General features: G+C 36.2%; 1 protein-coding gene across 1 annotated transcript in view; it reads right to left on the bottom strand.

Moving 5' to 3' along the window:
• Positions 1–18,844, bottom strand: part of LOC133326230 (protein sickie) — an 82,119-nt gene that overhangs the window by 29,561 nt on the left and 33,714 nt on the right. The window contains exons 4-5 of the mRNA XM_061534911.1: positions 3,084–3,211; positions 1,228–2,914 (exon numbers count right to left, since the gene is read on the bottom strand). Coding sequence (XP_061390895.1) covers positions 1,228–2,914; positions 3,084–3,211 — 1,815 coding nt within the window. The remainder of the gene's footprint in view (positions 1–1,227; positions 2,915–3,083; positions 3,212–18,844) is intronic.

Below are 18,844 nucleotides of genomic sequence, written 5' to 3' on the forward strand. Positions count from 1 at the left end.
TTTTTTCCACCATTCCATAATTTTGATGCCATTCGGCCCATAGTCGTTCGAAATTTGGGACATTTTACAACACAACGTCAGAAATTCAAATGTTATTCAAAACATTTCAGTTGTAATGGTGTGTTCTCTTAAAATTTTTGTTGTTAAAACAAAAATAAAGATTAACGATACGTTTTCCGCAATTTGTAGATATCTTCGGATATCATTTATTTTTTAAAAATGCTTTGTTTTACTTTCCCTAAACAATTATTTAAGGACAATTTTGTCCAGCATTGTGCATACAGCAGAGATGCTCTATTCACTCGCATTGGTATTGGTATGTATAAAAACGGGTCAAAGCATTTCAGGTGTTGGTAATTCACATTCCCGTTGTTATTTAAAGTATGTTGAAATCTCTCTTTTGCTCTACTTACTCATTCCTATTATTTCGAAAAAACTGCGAACGTGTGTGCATTGTTTTCAAAATTTTTATTACAATTATAATATTATTTTTAATTAATTAACGTTTGAACATTGTGTGAAAATACCATAAAAAAGTATAAAATATTTATGAGACATATCAGTGCATTTTTGACTATACACTCATTTTTAAGAGGTATAACGAAAACTGAAAGCTCCCTTGTTGATTCAAAATAGAAGTCTCCAAGAAGTGGAAAATAGGTTTGTGCATTGACTAGACTAGAGTGGAAGGAAAAAAAATGGAAATCACAAGGTAACTCATGAAAACACACAATTGTAAATGGTAAGAATAGCGCACCCTCTGTAGAGCATATGAGTGATGTTTGTGAGTACGAGTAATTGTTTGTATATTTAAAGTTATTTTTACGTATATTAGTTATTAGTGGATCGAGTCAATATAGACAATTTTAACAACACAATTTGTACATAAATTTTAATTTTCCATTAGTAATATCCACTTCAACATTGTGATTCACAATATATTGATATCCGCCCTCACATTCTACCGACTTGGTCAACGTTTTTGACCCACAAGGAGGTGATTGGATTCAGATATTCATGAGACACTAATCTTTTCAAATCGAATGATAAATTACTGCCTCTTAGCAAAAAATGTATCGAATAATCCAAGTATCGGTCTGGATTATTCGAAAATATTCATAGTTTTTATTTAGCGCAGATTTGGTATTCAATTCGATTATTGGACTAACAAATACAACTATTACAAACAAAGATCATTTATGTAATTGGAAAATCCGATTCACTTACCTCTCTTCAATGGTGGTGGGCAACTGGCTACGGGCTCGCATCATACTTAGAAAATGTTTGCCATGTGATGTGGGGTGTCCATTGTGGTTGAGGCCTGTGCCACTGCTGCCTTCCGACAAATAGCCGTTATCAATGTCATGAAATCGAGATGAGCCTTGCAGTGGGGAACCATGTCCCAATCTGGAATTACTGAAGCGTAGCGAATCGCCATCACTACAATAGCCCTGGTTGATGTCATTTTCACAGAATTCCGAAATAAAATTGTGGGTGCCTCGAGCACCGCGTGTTGGTAGGGTAACATGTGAATTATAGCCCCGTAGTAGAGGTCGCATAGGTATCACACTGACAGGCTTGTCCTCTTCGTATATGGTGCCCACAATTTTTGAGGGAATTGTGTGATATTTGTTGGGCGCACCGCCATTAGTAAGGGGCGATTGTTGCGAAGTGGGTGTAGCAGGCTGCGAATGAGTGACTGCTGGTGTCACGGATCTGAGGGGAGAATGTTGTTGTGGCTGTAATACACCCGGACCAGAATTGTATTCTAATTTACGTAGCGAGGTTGGCGTGCCTATGGCACTAGGTTTAGGGGGTGGCAAACGACTGTACGTCGGGTCCTGGATAGGATACGAAGGTGGATACTGTTGCTGCTGCTGCTGTTGAATTACTCCCTGCTGTTGCAAGTGTTGAGGATTCGCATAATATGGTGATCGTTGTTGTTGGTTTTGATGTAGTTCGGTCATGGATACTGGTTTGACGATATGTGTCGGTGGTTGTTGCTGGTGATTGCTAGGAATTTGTGGCTGTGATATGTTCGATACGGATGATATGTCGCTCTTCTGCCGCTTTAACATTTCCTGTGTAGAGCTGGTGTTGCCCGTACGACCTTTATTGTCATTTTGCAGAGGAGATTGAGGTAATTTACTGGTGCCCTTAATGGCTGCAATGGGTTTCGGAAGACCGCCTATACTACTATTGGGGCTGTGAATGGGTTTGGAGGGTGGTATAATAAGCGAAGTTTTTGATTCAGATTTACAGGTCAAATTTGATTTTGAATTGGGCTTCAGGGACGAATCTTTGCCACGGGGTAAAGAATTCTTGTTGCGATTCAATGTTGAAGTCTTGCTTTCCACGCCATTGTCTTCCTTGTTTAACGATCTTGCAGGACTTTTCTCTTTCTTATCGGCTTTGGATACATTTTTCACCTGGTCTTTCTTGCCTTGAGCCTGCAGGAGCTTGGACTGTTTGGCATTGGTCTTGGTTTCCCTGATTTTATTGGTTGCCGTTGCTGACACGGCAGGCGGTTTTATTTGTGAGACGTGGCTATCGTTAAGACTTAAACTCGAATCAGAACGCTCAGAGCGTGCCGACGAAAACCCCGACGATGAAGATGTCCTTTTAGATTGCAGTTGGTTTTTGTTTGTTGAGTTGATAAGCGGGCCATGTTGCTGACTTTGCGGCTGCTTGTCCTTGTTGAAGAGTTTAAGCTTGTCCAACATTGAGTGCTTCTGTTGGCCATTGACGGTGGGCAGTGTGGAGCCAGGGGCTGGTATTCCCGATTTAATTGAAGGTTGCCTAAGTTCATTATTATTGCCACTTTTCAGATTTTGGATAGTGTGGTTGTTAGACGGTGGACTATTTGGACGGGAGTTTTTGAACTCGCTGCCACTTTTTCCTAAGCCTGGAATTGCTATAAGAAATGATAAACCACGAAGGTGGTGATTTCATTATTGACGTTGAATGGTTGAAAGGTGTTCACTCTCGCAATGAAACGAGAGATTTAAAACATTTACTCAATTTATACATTCGAAACCAATCTCAAATATAATGATTCGAATGCCGATGTGAATAATACTTACATGGTGCGTGGTTCGGGGTTGGCGGCAGAGGTCTTACTTTGTCCGGAGGACAACGTCTTTGCACCATAACTGTGGCAGGTAATGGTATGGCGGTACCATTGGCTTTGGTATAAGCTTGTGGAATTTGTCTGAAAATAAAAGAGGAAAGTCCATGAAATTAATTGTTATTCACTAGAAATCTATTTATCTGTCTTTTTATGTAATTCTATTACAAATGTGTCCGTAATAAGTAATTTCTTGCCGGGACACCGTCTAGAAATTCCAACTGGGGTTTATATACGCTCGTATAACGGTGATATACATCACAATCATTCAGTGATACAACTACAACTTATTGAGTATTGGTACTTATACTTTGTTCTCGCCTTTTATCAGAGTAGTAATACACGCTTTGTACACAACATCAATATCAAATATGGCAACTAGAATTTCAACTTCCCTTCGCCAAAGATCCAGATTCAAGTGTATAGTTTATGTTAGTGTCAACAACATCTGCAACCGTACAGGCATCTGAAACTGTTCATGCCTGTGGTATCCAACATCCCAAGTTCTTTTCCTGTTCGGTTGTAGTGCAAAAACGTTATTTGATGCGTAGGGCAGTCAACCTAAACGCATTGGAAATTCAAGCTTTCTTTAGATGATTCGCAATTCCGTCTGGAATAATTCAAGTGTGCCATAAAGTTTTCTGATGACTGTTAGCAGTATATGCCTAACTAGCTCCAAATACGTTCTTCGGCTGTAGCGCCTTTTGTTCAAACACGTTGCTTTTATACACAGGTACATTGTTTATTTAAATTACAGCATGCTTGCTTTTGTATACATCTATAGAATTGTTGTTTTGGTATGTGTGGTGCATTTGTTGTTGCAAGTAATTGAATCCAAATGCAGGGAAATATGCAACTATTATTGTCAAAGGTTGTCGCCAGTCGCAGGAACGACGTTGTCACAAGACTTGGCTGTTAGAATTATTTCAATACCGTCGAGCACATTTTGCTCATTTGTTGCAAGACAGACATAAATCAAAAATTGTGAATTTTGAGTTAATGTTCGCTATATCAGTCTTCATGTCTTGAGAAGCTTTAAAAGTTCATCTGTCCTATATAAGATGTGAGTAAATTGAAAATCACAATTACGAAATCATTTTTTTTTATTTATGCCGATTTTGCAACAAATGAGCCAAGATCACATCGCTCAGTTCCTGGACGTACTAGTATAAGAACTGGATGCCAATATCGGTCGATATCTGAATAAATAGTTTGAAGGACTACAGTGTATTTGGCAATTACAGTCGATGCCCGGTATAACGAATACTCAGTTTAACGAATTCGGGATATAACGAATGAGCAAAATAGTCGACTTTTTACGCTGACTATCGCATATAACGTACGTTTTCCAAATTTATATACTGCGTATAACGAATTGGACAAAAAATAATGGGCCTTAGCCTTATGAAAAATATGTAAGCACGTTATTATTACTGTTATTACGTTAATTAATATAGTGGAAGTGGATTAACTTTTTTGTTTTTAAATAAAATTGCACCTTAAAAAATCTTCGCGATATAACGAATGGGTCTGTCAATATATCAGACGTTATACCGGGCGTTGACTGTACTTCACTCATGCAAGTTCATCTATTGGATACATTATGTTTCTTCATTCACAATTGTTTAAAACTATGTTTTCAAAGTTAAATAACCTCCAAATATTACAAATGGGATGATAAAATGCATCTTTGCTGTCAGTGAATGAATTAATTCAAGAGTAATATTTTTTGTTGGAGGCTAAATTATAATTCTCTAACGAGAATCTACAAAGCTTAATGCGCTGATAGGTAATGTTTGAATATACACAAATGCCTTCACACGATGTTTTTCTTTATAATGCTATACTATTTTCGATTTATTTACTTTGATATTAAAACTCTTGCTCTGCATATGCTGTTTGAGCAAATGACGTTAACGACAGTTTGTTAAGTAAAATGGAAAAAGGAATATTTAAAATTATTGATTAAATAAAAAAGCATATTCTTTCGCGATAACAAAATTACAACTAACATCCTATAGTATTAATTAAGACGTCAATTGGGTGCAACATGAATTTAATTGCCGATTCATTCCGCACGAAGTTTGCTTTTCTTTGAAGTAGACATACATTTTGAACGTAGGCAGAGAACTGGAGGTAGCTTAAAACTTCCTTGGCTAGAAATTTCGCCTTTAGTTTTCTTTGGAATTTCGCGAACAAGGCCTATGGTAGGGACCTTACACGCCACTGTTCTTTGTTTAATATGCTTTCGGAACAGTACTTCCATTTTCTGCTAAAACGAAGGGAGAGTGGCTGAGCTTACAAAGATCTGAATGCGGGGCTTACGACACACAAACAGATGTGAAAAGTAAAACCGTGATACGTTTTTTTGAAAGCTAGAAAAGAATTCAAGTGAGAGTACACAATAACACATGCTTCCATTAGAATAGCGTCAAGAACGTTGAAACGTTCTAATGGATGTTATTCTTGTTTGGTATTCGTTGCTACTCCTTGTGTGAAGTGTCTTCCCTGAAGAGGATTTATTTTTAACCATGTCTATGTTTGTTTTTGTTAGTGGCATTGTAAGTGATGATGAATGCTTAAAAGGATACACATTTTACCTTTGCTTTGTTACTACATACACACACATATGACGATGTGTTTGTGTTCGCTTAGGCTAGCAGAAGTGTGTGGCAGAAGAAGTACTTAACATGTGTTACGGTTGCCAGCTTCCTTTCGGTTTGGCTAAATGGAAAAGACTTTTCCTCGAGAAATGTTAATTTACATAAAACCTCAGTGGCGATAGTTATGTGGCTACCACTACCACTGCAAGGAGGACCACTTCGAAAACGGACGTCGGTTGATCTGTCAGTGAAATGTAAAAAATAGGACTTGGGCCTATATTAAAGTTTCCGGGCTATATAATTGATTTAACTCCAACAATACTGTGCCATATCCAATTTCACTTCAATTTCAATTGTTAACACTTTAAGTATTGGAAAAAAATTATAAAATCATTATTTGCTAATTGATAATTGTTACATGGAGAGGTTTTCTTTTGAGAGATCTGCAGATGTTTTACAGATTTTATATTTAGATCTCATGTAACAAACAAATTGGTACACTGGACATAAACTGCCTTGCCGGTTATTTCAAGCTGTCATAATGTGGTCCGGAATGAACATTCTTTATGATAACAGGGATGGAAACACGTAGCACGTTCCAAATGTTTAAGCACATACAGATGCGAAATATCTATTTGATGTTATGACCCTCTATGATTACCGCCACCCGTGATTTGAGGAAGTAAGTGTGGGACCTTTTCATTTGGTGTGGGTATTTTCAACCCTGATTTGACATTTATTTCACAAAGAATCACTTCTTCTTTATCCACGAAAGGGGGTTGATCTGTTCCCACAAATGACTAGCACTCTTATGATTTGTGCGATTTTTTAGAACAGTTTTGAATTCATATTCACGCAACGAATCGATGTTGCAATTCATAAATATAAGATGGCGGTTTTTTCAGACAACATTTTGGAGTTCGTAAGTTCAATTGATGTGAATTCATGTTGTGGCAAGTTTCTAGAATTTCTTATTGTATTTTAAGAGAAGCCACAACGTTAACATAATTAAAAATATATATAAGTAATTATAAGAGCAGGTCTTCCAGCAAAAAATAAGTGTAGCCATGGAGGCCGTTTAACAGTGGTAAATAGAAAACACACAGCTGGCAATTATTCTCCAAGTTAAAATTAACAGTGCGTATGCTTATTTGATCATTATTCAGTTCATTATTTTGGCAGTTTGCCATGACCTCCGGGAGTACTAATGGCACCAAATGTAAAAGAAGGAGAAGTGGGAACAAATATACATCACACACTTGGTGCTCATCCACCAGTCTATTGGATTGTGTTTGCTTTTTATCGAAGAAAATTCAAAAGTGTTCATGTTCAATTACAGTTTTGAAATTATTCGTTTGAAAAACAAGCGACAACATCAACGTCTTCTTTTGTTTAATTAAATAAAAAATAATTTGCATGCGATTTTCATTTGTGTTGTGCATTTCATAATGTTACCTTCTGACGTCTGGCGAATTCGGTAAACTGCGACATTTCCGGCTAGTCTTGTTGCCATGTGATGAGGACGAATTTCCCATTTTTATTTTTTATCGGATCATATCGTTATCGTATGTTAATGCTGCATTTCTTCATCGATGTCCACTTTGTCCACATTTTAGATTAGTTTTGTTCATAACAATTGAGATCTCACGTACCTACAATTATTTATCGATATTCCTGTTTTTCATTTTCTGATTTCAACTGAAAATATATCCGTCTAATATTTCATTGCATTTTTTAAAAAATAACAACAATAACGAAAGTCAACAAAGCAAAGTCATATTTTATTTTATTCCGTTACAACGTTGTCAAAAAAGGAGGCCAATGAGAAAAATACTTCACGAGAAGTAAAATTCGTGCATATATGGCAATGAAGAAGGTATGCACCTCAACAGGTATTAACTGTTCTGTGCATTCCCTTCGATTGGGTTTCTGGAAACATTTCTCTTCCATTTATGTCGCAGAAGACTGCAACGACTTCCGTTTTAATGTGGAGGTAAAAAAACCAACAGAAAACCTGACTGAAACACCGACTCTGCAAAACAAAAGCCAAGCAGATATGTATGAAGTTATATGAAATTTGTCAAAGTGCTTGACAGTTTAAGCGAGTTACTGTTAAATAAAGGGTTTGCGAACGTTGTCTTGAATGCCCAAAAAATGCGACACAATCATGATTAGAATGGGCGCAGCACCACATTGACAGACAGTCGTTTTTGTACAGTTAATATTTTTGCAAAAAACAGAATAATCTTCTAACAATCTTCTCTGATCAATTTGTTGGAGTTGGGAAATCCATACAAATTCCCCCCGCTCCAGAACTCCCAGTGCGAGTAAAACACGTGTATGTTCGACAACTGCAATTAGAGTTTTCTTTAAAAATGTACTCAAAATGAACCTTAATCCACCACCCACTTGAATCGACCATTAATTTTAAGACAAATTGATTACCATAAGCGTGCGGGGCGGGGTAAAGGTTGCACGCAACCCAATGTTCGTTCAATATCACATTGCACGTCCTGCACAGAAACGATAAATAAGCTAAGCTGCTACGAGGTAAGACTCGACCAAATCTTGGCAATAAATGATTGAACACGTGCCTAGTTGTACTGTGTGCCCCAGATTCAATATTATCACCACATAAAATGCGCAAATAGTTAAAATGGGACATTTGAAATGGGAAATTGCACTAAATAGCCTTAAATTGTTGGTTATCACCGTTCGGTGAGCGATGAACACTTTTGTAATTAAAATATTATGCAGAATGAACACATATGAAGGCTAATTTGAAATTGGAGCGGATTGCAGATATATACATATATATAGCTTCGATTATACAACAGTAAAAAATTGTTTATTTCAAAGTATGGTGTACGTTGCGGAGCATAGGTAGATACGAAATAATAGTCAGAGATATATGTAGGCAAGTACTAAAAGATTTCGTATCATGAAAGTGCTTCAGAACCACTGTTTACCACCTTCATCAATGACGCACCACCAAAGCATTCCTTATGTAAAAAGCTCATAGTCTGCTTCGCCTTTATTTCGAATGCATTTTTTTACGATGCATAATTTCATCTTTGGATCTCAGCACTCATCCAACGGAACACCAAACAAAAAGTGAATAAAACAACGGTCGAAAATCACGACAATCACCACAAATTATTCCCTTTAAGTAAATTTCAGTGGGACGATGGATGAGAAGTATCTGTTTGTCGAGAGCATCGCAACATGCGATACTGTTACTAAAAGATTTCGTATCATGAAAGTGCTTCAGAACCACTGTTTACCACCTTCATCAATGACGCACCATCAAAGCATTCCTTATGTAACAAGCTCATAGTCTGCTTCGCCTTTATTTCGAATGCATTTTTTTACGATGCATAATTTCATCTTTGGATCTCAGCACTCATCCAACGGAACACCAAATAAAAAGTGAATAAAACAACGGTCGAAAATCATGACAATCACCACAAATTATTCCCTTTAAGTAAATTTCAGTGGGACGATGGATGAGAAGTATCTGTTTGTCGAGAGCATCGCAACATGCGATACTGTCACAAATATAGTCCTCCAATAATTCAAGAAGTTTGACTGCCAGTCGAAACCAGAAATAAGCATCATGTGGAGTTGGCATAAGAAGTCTATGCCACAGAGCGATTATAAATAAAATTGTGTTGGTGTTAAGAAGACGAAATCGGCAAGCATTTACATCTTGACAGTCTCATGTCAAGCGTCAACCTGACGCCTATAATTGCTGTTGCAACACACTCCCATTACTCCTTCCTAGAAGGCATTCACTCTGCTCCATGAATTTCAAGTGGTAGAGAAGAATGAAAGTCCAATCGTCAGGTAACTTCACTCGAAGTTTGTGCATATGTATCTGCGTAGCTCGAAACTATAAAATATGTTGTAGCCTGAACCTTCTTGGTCAGGGAAATTATTCTCAATTCATTGCTATGCAACGTCCAATTAGAAACGGATAAATTGTATTACTGTTGTCATGGACAATGATGAGATTGTACCACCAGTCGCAGGTTGGCTGCCTCTTCGCCTATCTGATTTAAAAGTGGTGCCTAACTACATAGTAAATTTGTCGCAATTTATGACGATAACAAATAGTTCGCCAGTCGTCTACACAATTGTGGGGATAATAAACTACACAAGCGAATTGTTCAAATTTATTGACAAAGGGACGGAGGACCGTTGGAAAATGTGATTGGCTTTAAATCGTACATGATATCGCCACACATGATGTCTGCCTGCCGTGGAGTTGAGCTTGTTGGAGGTCTGATGGTAACCATATTGATGACAGCCATGTTCGCTAACAAAAGACCAACAAAGCCAAGTCGTTGGGTATGCTCCACCACCATAACTTTTTATTTGTCGCTAATGCCAATTTGAGTTATTTCATTCGAACTCGATAGCAGCATTCTTTGCAGCTGTTATCTAACGCCATCACGCCAGCATTTGCTCAACACATTTCCTGTTCTGAGGCACTCAACCGTGGAATCAGTCGATGTGCCACTCGGTGGCTATCATCCTCCGCACGTTAGTAGTAACCGAATGACAGCGAAATGTGCTGCTAATTGTACGACACATATAACGAATAAACGTCAGAGACACGATAAACATGATTAGAGCCATCAAATTGAGCTATTATAGCTGATGTTGACATTTTTTAAATAAAAATTGCAGATTATTAGAAGAGTGTGTAAAGAGAAGTTTAAGATATTTCTAATGTGTTTATATGAGTTGACTGAATCAAAACACAACATGAGCTGTTCACTTTAATAGAATTAAGAACTGTAGCTGCGTTCGGCACAGGTCCATAATAAACAGAATCAATTACCCACTGTCCAACTGTAGTATCAGACGCTAAATAATACATTGGGAGAAACTCGCAGCAGAACCATGTAAAAAGAAGCTTACTATTCCGGTTCTGGACGAAATAGTAGTTCGCATTTTTTTGTATTTGCATTAGAAAAATAATGACATATTTATGCCTTCAATTTATAAGCCGTGACTTGGTGTATCACTGGGTTTACCCCGACAGTAAATCCAATATTACCTATGAACATCACGTCTAACCACCAAAACTCCAACTAATCACTCGCATAAAAATGTATTTGTCACAGCATCTTAAATTATCTTCTGTCACAAAATCATAAGAGGATCTGCTCGTGCCCACTTATAAAGTAGTTGCAAAGCATTTAATAAAGATTATGATTGGCAAAGGACTTTTGTGGAATAATTTTGAAACACCCTTGCCCTGTCATTGTCTTTTTAGTATTCCAGTAATGGTGCATTTCAAGCTGCACAAAATTGCCCTTTCTGTTGAATCCGCTCTAAGATGAATTTCTATGAAAATTGCGGTTTAGTCACGTTTTCGTATATGAACAAACGACCTCTTGTGCGTTATGAATAGATTTGATATTTGAATACGTCCGTTGGCATTCTTTGAACCTGCACTGGCTGACTTTATCGATGCGTCTAAAACGTATTTGCATTAAACATAATCTGCGGTAAGGGAGGGAGGAGTTCACACCGTGGTGAATATTGAAAAGGCGGGCGTGTCCGAAAGGAAGAATCATGTTTCAGAAAAAAATAGGTACGCGTTAAATGATTTTCCTGTTGGAGGAACACAAACATGTTTTGCCACAATTTCAATAAGAAATCATTCTTTGTTCTCCTTTCGTTGCACTTCAAGTGTTTCTGTTGCACGCCTGGTGTTCTTTTGATGGGTTGGGTCACACTTACACAGGTTATTGTGCGGGAAACGGAAACAATTAAGTTGATGTTTGGTATTATTCTGAGAATGTTAGTTGGTGGTAGAGGTGGTGGTCGTACTCGTGTCACTGTTAGCAGAAAGTTGCTGTTTTATATTTTGGTTGGTTATTTATTTAAAAATTTGTCACGCGCTAATCAAGTGCATCAGTTTCTAATGACAACATATTTTAAAATTATTAATTGATTAATTGAATATTCTTAATCTTTACAGGTGACGTTATCTGAACGACAAATATTGACTCTGCAAGTTTAAGTGGTGAGTACATTTTTCCTTTTTTACAAATGTCATCCAATTTCGCTCCATTCCCAGCATTGTCATTCTATTCAGTAGCTATCCTTCAATTTATTTCACATTGTCCGTAGCATTTAAAGGAAAATTCGACTATTTAAGCTTGTCTAAGCTTGACATGTGTCATTGCGACAAATACGTAAAATCGTTGATTTCTTGCGGACTTTTATCAATGGGTTTCAATTGAAAAACATTCCACTCGCCAATTTGAGATTCTGTCGGCTGTATAAAATTTGTCACGCGCTAATCAAGTGCATCAGTTTCTAATGACAACATATTTTAAAATTATTAATTGAATATTCTTAATCTTTACAGGTGACGTTATCTAAACGACAAATATTGACTCTGCAAGTTTAAGTGGTGAGTACATTTTTCCTTTTTTACAAATGTCATCCAATTTCGCTCCATTCCCAACATTGTCATTCTATTCAGTAGCTATCCTTCAATTTATTTCACATTGTCCGTAGCATTTAAAGGAAAATTCGACTATTTAAGCTTGTCTAAGCTTGACATGTGTCATTGCGACAAATACGTAAAATCGTTGATTTCTTGCGGACTTTTATCAATGGGTTTCAATTGAAAAACATTCCACTCCCCAATTTGAGATTCTGTCGGCTGTATAAACGGTAACACTTCGACATTTCTGTAATATGATCAAAATTCAAAAACATTCGTTCCAAAATGTCAATGACAATCTGTCAAAATATCACATAAATATCCAAATGGACCAGAACGGTCTATGTTTTTTTGTTTGTTTTTAACTTAATACTTAACTGGAAGTAAAGAAGGTTTACATATCGTATGGAGAGAGAATTCGTTCGATTTTTTCATATAAATTGGGCAAAGGAATAATAAAATAAAATTCATTTCAAAAGCCAATGGCAACACATGAAAAACACAGCTGTCTTTATCGGGGTGAATTGTCAACAGGGTCAACATGAGGGAGACTTGTGTCGAAAGAAAACTAATGTTTTAATACCAACAATGCTGTTATTGGGTCATTTGTGGGGTATAATGAACCCCTGGGTCATGGTAGGTGTCAACTACTCTAAACGTAAATTAAAAATATGTCAAATGTTTACCTCCTCCATTTGCTCGCATATGAACTATTTTTTTAAAAGTTCAGTTTATAGCGCAGCGAGAGAAGAGGCGGCATCACCATTCATTATTACAAACCTATTTTTTAGTTCGACTAACAGATGTTTCTTATTTCTATATTATTCTTTCCGTGTGCATACATAAATCCGTTTGACACTGAACGGCTTTACATTTTTTGAGGCAGTTCCTTCGAAATACCTATCTTCTTCTTTCTATCTTAGTTTAGTTTGATTGAACCTTCAGTGGCATATACGGTATTTGAGATTAAGGGAAACCTGTATTGCATCGCAAATTAATCGCATTAGATATTGTTGTCAACTAGTAAAACAAATGCCTATAGAAGATAGGTTTAGGAATGAGTAAATAATCCTTAGGTTGTGGATGTCTGGTTAACATCACATTCATAGATTCGAATTTATCTCAGCGGATGACTGTCTGGTTTCCAGCTAAAACAATATTCCTCGGCTTTTGCAAACTTTCTTGGTTTCTTTTTTTTATAAAAAATGCAATGAAATCTTTCGATCATCTGATTTACCCTCCTCTTTCATCCAGTAAACATCAAATTTGCTTTTTGGTATTCCATTTCTAAGACATAGATTTGTTATCCATTTTTTTATAATATAAATCGGTTCTCGACTAAATTGTTAGCATCACTTTGTCGTTATTAAACTCAACCCACTTTTGTTATTATTTTTCAATTCGATTTGTTTATGCGTTGTATGTTAAATAGCATTTCATTTAATTTCAACTAACGTATGGACAATGGTTTTCACTTTGAATCATCTTTATTTTATTTATTGAAATATCTTAGAACCGGTTGTTGTTGGTTGGTCGTTTTTTTATTGTATTCACTATATCCCAGAGACAAGGTGAGCGAGCGAGCAATTGGCTTAGATTTGCTGCAGAACCTCAGAATGTTGTTGTGGCTGCAGTGCAGTTCAATGCAAATTTGCAATCTTCTTAACTGCTGACATTTGATAAAAAGCTAGATTCAAACTGGTTTGACACTATTATTATTATGCATTGTTTTAAAATTTACAGTTTCCATGCGTGGCTTTCGAAAGACAAACATTTATTTCGAATTATTTTGAATTGATGTGTTCTTGTACTTTGTCTATACGCGGTGCACTTCGGATGTGTACATTGAAAACATATTTTCACGTCTATAAATCGACGGCATTCCCACTGCCAGTTTATTTTATCCGTCGTCCAACAAGCTAAGCGTTCAAAGACCACACGACAACTGAACACCACCACCACCACAGCCCGGTTTCCAACTTCACATGCTGGAGTTGGTAAGCGAGACAACAACAATCTGCCTTGTAGATATACCATTATGCGGTGCGGTAAAATTACATTAGGATGAGCCGGAACGTGTGTCATTTGTTTCGATAAAATTTTGAATATTTTTAAATATTATTCACAACTTTTTATACCACCTTTTGAGCATGTCTTTAAAATATTTACTTATTCTAACCCGGATATGTTGAGTGTACTGCATGTGGTACGGCTTGTTTGTTATAAATTCTGTGTTTACTGCTTGGTAATTTACAGCTACGTTCTGCAGAGCCTTAGCATTCTGATTATAAAATTAACAGTAACTTGAAAATAATAACAGGTGTACTGCATTTTGTGTCCTCGGCATATCTGGGTTAAATTTTTGGTACATTTGGACATTAATTTTCTATATTAAGGGTGACGTTCCGTAAATGAATTTATTGATACTTAATTTATTAAAACAAAGTTGTTTGTTACTATTTTTAAATTATCAGCATTAATGTAAAAAAATCACACGATATTTTAATTACTTGTCCAAGTCGAAGTTTTTTCATTTAAATCGTTATTTATGCAATCACACTAAATCTCTTTAGTACAGTATATCTAAGGTATTTGTAATATTTTTTCTAATACTTCAAACGTATCGAGTGCTGGTCAAAAAAAAAAATACTACAGTTGATGTTTTAAAATGTGTCCACCACTGTATATATTTCTCTTTTATGAGCTGTTCTTATATTCGTTGCATATTTCTCTTCCATTATGTGCAAAATATATACACGGTATAAAATACGCTTCGAACTTAATAAATTTGTATAGCATAGAGAATCTTCCATATTGTATTATGCGGAACACCCTAACGTACATGTCTACAGTTGTTCGTATCTACCCGATACTGAGGGAAGAATAATATGTAAACAATGGAACAGCTGTACAGCTGCTAGCTGGAACGTTGGAAGCTGTGTTCATTTATCGCAACATGTTTACTCATGTCGTGTTTGATGTTGTGTTTTGTATGAACCATGGTCTTCTTTCACAGACTGGTTTGGTTCTGTTGATGCAAGATGTTGCCTCCATCCACAGCCATATTTTATGGATATTATTAAATATTAGTGTCTGTTGAGCTACAGTAACATCAGTTGACGTTTTAGTTGCCACTGTCTATTAATAGCTGAGGGGAATTTGGCCAAACGAGCGCATACATTTGTACTTTTAGTTCAACAAACTCGTGCGTTTATATGCATTCGCCCTATTCGCTTTGTTTATATTCTTCCAAAAAATTGTTTATACTTGGAATGACATTGATTAGTGCTCAAGTTGATGTTGTTTATTAGCTTGCCAAGTGTTTACGAACATCATATTTTAATGATTTTCTCTAATACATCGAAACACATGTTTTATAAAAAAGTGGATAATGTCCGACAAATCGAAGTAGTTTCGTTTCAGGGATATGCATTTCTGTAAACTCAAGATTGTAAATGTAAAAATTAAAAATTGCTCGACTTATAGACTTCGAATATTCAGAGCTAGACTAGGCGTCTTGTTACGATTATTATAATTGTTATTATGCTGGATATCAGTGTAAACACTTAAGTATAGCTGTATATTTATCAGTGTGAACTGGCATATTTTCACACATTCTGGTTGTAAATGGTTCTCCAAAATCCATTCCAGTTGTTTGCCCTTACATTAGATATTTTAATGGTTATTTAGTAGTTGTTAATCGACTCTAAACAATAGTAAAATCAATGGATGTCAGTCGATAATTGCTTTATTTTCACTCGGGATTCGATATTGCCGGGGAGCACACATAACTTGATAGTAAGCCATTACACGCAACGAAAACAAGGCTATGACAGATGTAGAAAAAACGTTTACTCACCGCTTCTAATTTCTATTAACTAAAGACATACGTCGTAATCTCAAACAAGTCCGACGATGGACATACCCCCTCGCAGATCGCTCTGTCACTTGAATACGCCGTGTTCGTTCGTATGCCCATTGTTGTGTTATTAATAAAATTACAATTAGTTGTTTGTATACCCCCCATACTTGCTTTACAAACAAATTTATGTACGTTGTGTGTGTATGATGTCCCGTCCTTCTATCGGTTGTCTGTCTCATTGAACTTCAATATAAGTTTGGAGTTTAATTTGTTTGTATTGTCTGTGTATTTTATTTGCTTTAATACATAAACAACAATAATAAATATTTTTGTTTGATCAGTCTAACAACATTTGAGGCCTTGGAACTTGTTCATTTGCAGGGTGTTTTAGTCTGCGCTATGTTTTGCTTGTTCGAGTATGAGGCTATTTTTGCTTAGTAGTTTTGAGAGTTTTGCATATTTTCATTTTCCCATTTAAACTCGTTTCTGATCCACTTAGATAAGTAGGAAGAGTAAACAAGATTTACTGGAAATGATAATTTCACTATTTCCAGTCTGTTAGGTGAAACGTTACAAATCAGCTGTGCCGACGACATTTCATTTTGGCGATAAGAGTCCAGTCGAATACAAGGTGAGAGGCAGGCTATACATAACCAAGCTCCTATAGCTTTTGTATTTTTTTTCTGGCATATGAGTTTCTACTATTTTCGAGAAAAAACCAGCGCCTACAAAATTTGTAGGCACAGATGTCCTCATTTATACAATGTATCAGGTAATGTTAACAAATGGAACTGATTTTATTTTCGCTTTGGCCATGTTTCTTTTGTTTAATGTAACAGTAATTCTGTCATATCACAGACACTTCTTCATGGTTCCATCATAATATCAACCTACACAAAATTGCCTGCCTAACAGACAACATGGAGTAATGGCCACAGACTCGGGAGTTTCCAACACACTCAAATGATAATAGCAATAATCCGACCCCTTTTTAGTGCAGAATGTCCATACACGAGAGGATTGCTACAATGGTGGCCCTTTGCCAATTGTTAGGCCTTTTTGCAGGCCATTGACAAAACTTTTTACAAAAATACATTTTTTAAATGCGTGTGTATATGATTGTGAGACATTTGTAGCTGTTGGTGTCCTTCAATATGTGTCTTGGTTTACAGCATGTAGTCAGAGCGGATATGCTGCAGCATGTGCCACTCATGCGACCAAAAGCATGAATACTCGTATTCCTCAACGGCGTAAATCACCATTCCGGCCACTTAGTCTACACACAAGCCAACATTTCTTCCGTTCCCTTGGTATGACGGCGGGTAGCAACATGTACATTTCCTATTTCCAATAAATCTCACGCAATTATCGCCATTGTATAATTTTATGCCTTTCTGTTTTCTCTGTCAGGTAAGGCAAGGGTTTCGATGTCATTTGGATCATTGGTACTGGCGAATCAGCTCATTTTAAAAATGTACTTGAAAAGTGATTTAAAAGTAATCTACTTCTTCCATCTTTGGACTTACTCTTGTCAAAATAACACATTTTCAAATTAATTTGATGCAAACCATTTTTTAGAAACGCTACCACTACCGACTTTATCACAAATGTCAAAATCACGAGAAGACTCAAACACAGACACTTTGTGCTCATATTTCAAGGACTACATATGAAAAAGCTTAGATTCCATGTAACTATTGATTTCTGACAATAACCCAAATTATTCAAATTAAACAAATTTTAATATAACTTGGTCTGCATCTGTTTCAACAAATTCATCGAAAAACAAATGAAAATGGTTACCTTAAATAGAAATTGTTGCCGGGGCCGTTGCCACTTAAATAACTCCCTCAAGAATTTACACAAATAAGAATTTAAAGGATAATTGAAAACTTATCGTTAACAATGCCATGCCACCACCGTATCAGCAACCCGCAACAAGCTGTTGCTGTTCGTAGAATAACAATAAGACTTAATTATTTTATAAATGCTTTTATCCCTTTTTATTATTAAGTATTTTGTCTGGCTGCCAACGGCAAAATATAAAGCCTTTAATTTCATCACTACGCTTATTTCGGTAAATTATTCATTGGAATCCGAAACTTTTTTCATAGCGTTCCCCCCTTCACTAGAAACTACAGTGGAGTTCGTTTTGTATGCATTTAATTTCCGATCATAATTTGGCGCTCCGAGCATATTTGATTTTGATTTATTTATTGTTTTTCATACATATGCCAGTCTGTATGTGTATTTCTACATTCATATATGGCATGTCTACTATTTTGTATGGCACTTAAACCAATAAAATTCAATGCATTTATAGACAGACAGTTAAATATCGCCCCGGCCCCGGCTGTGTGATATTGACTAAGGGATACGGAATAAAATGTAAAGTAAACACTGCAGGCATTTTATAGCTACTGTTTGTGTAGTTGGTCACTTTCCCTGAGGAAATGCAGACAAATATCCGCACATTTTATGAGACTCTGAATAATCGTACGCTTTTGTTACACAATACAGCACACTTTGAATATTTAATAAGTAGAAGTTCTGGCAATGCTTAGATTTTTTAAAGTGATCGCAATATATACATATATATATATATATTATATATATAACAAATTAATAATAAAACAATTCAATTGTTTGTACTATGTTAAAACAATTAATGAAACTTATACATATAAATACTAAAATCTTCGAGAGTTGATGTTAACGTCTTAGTGTATTAAATACAACTGGATATGCCTTGGTGGAGTGGGAGCCATTAAGCGCAACTGATG

Source organism: Musca vetustissima, unplaced genomic scaffold (assembly GCF_032173495.1).
Source record: "Musca vetustissima isolate MV318-11 ecotype Yass unplaced genomic scaffold, APGP_CSIRO_Mvet_v1 utg3129, whole genome shotgun sequence".
NCBI classification, from domain to species: Eukaryota; Metazoa; Arthropoda; class Insecta; order Diptera; family Muscidae; genus Musca; species Musca vetustissima.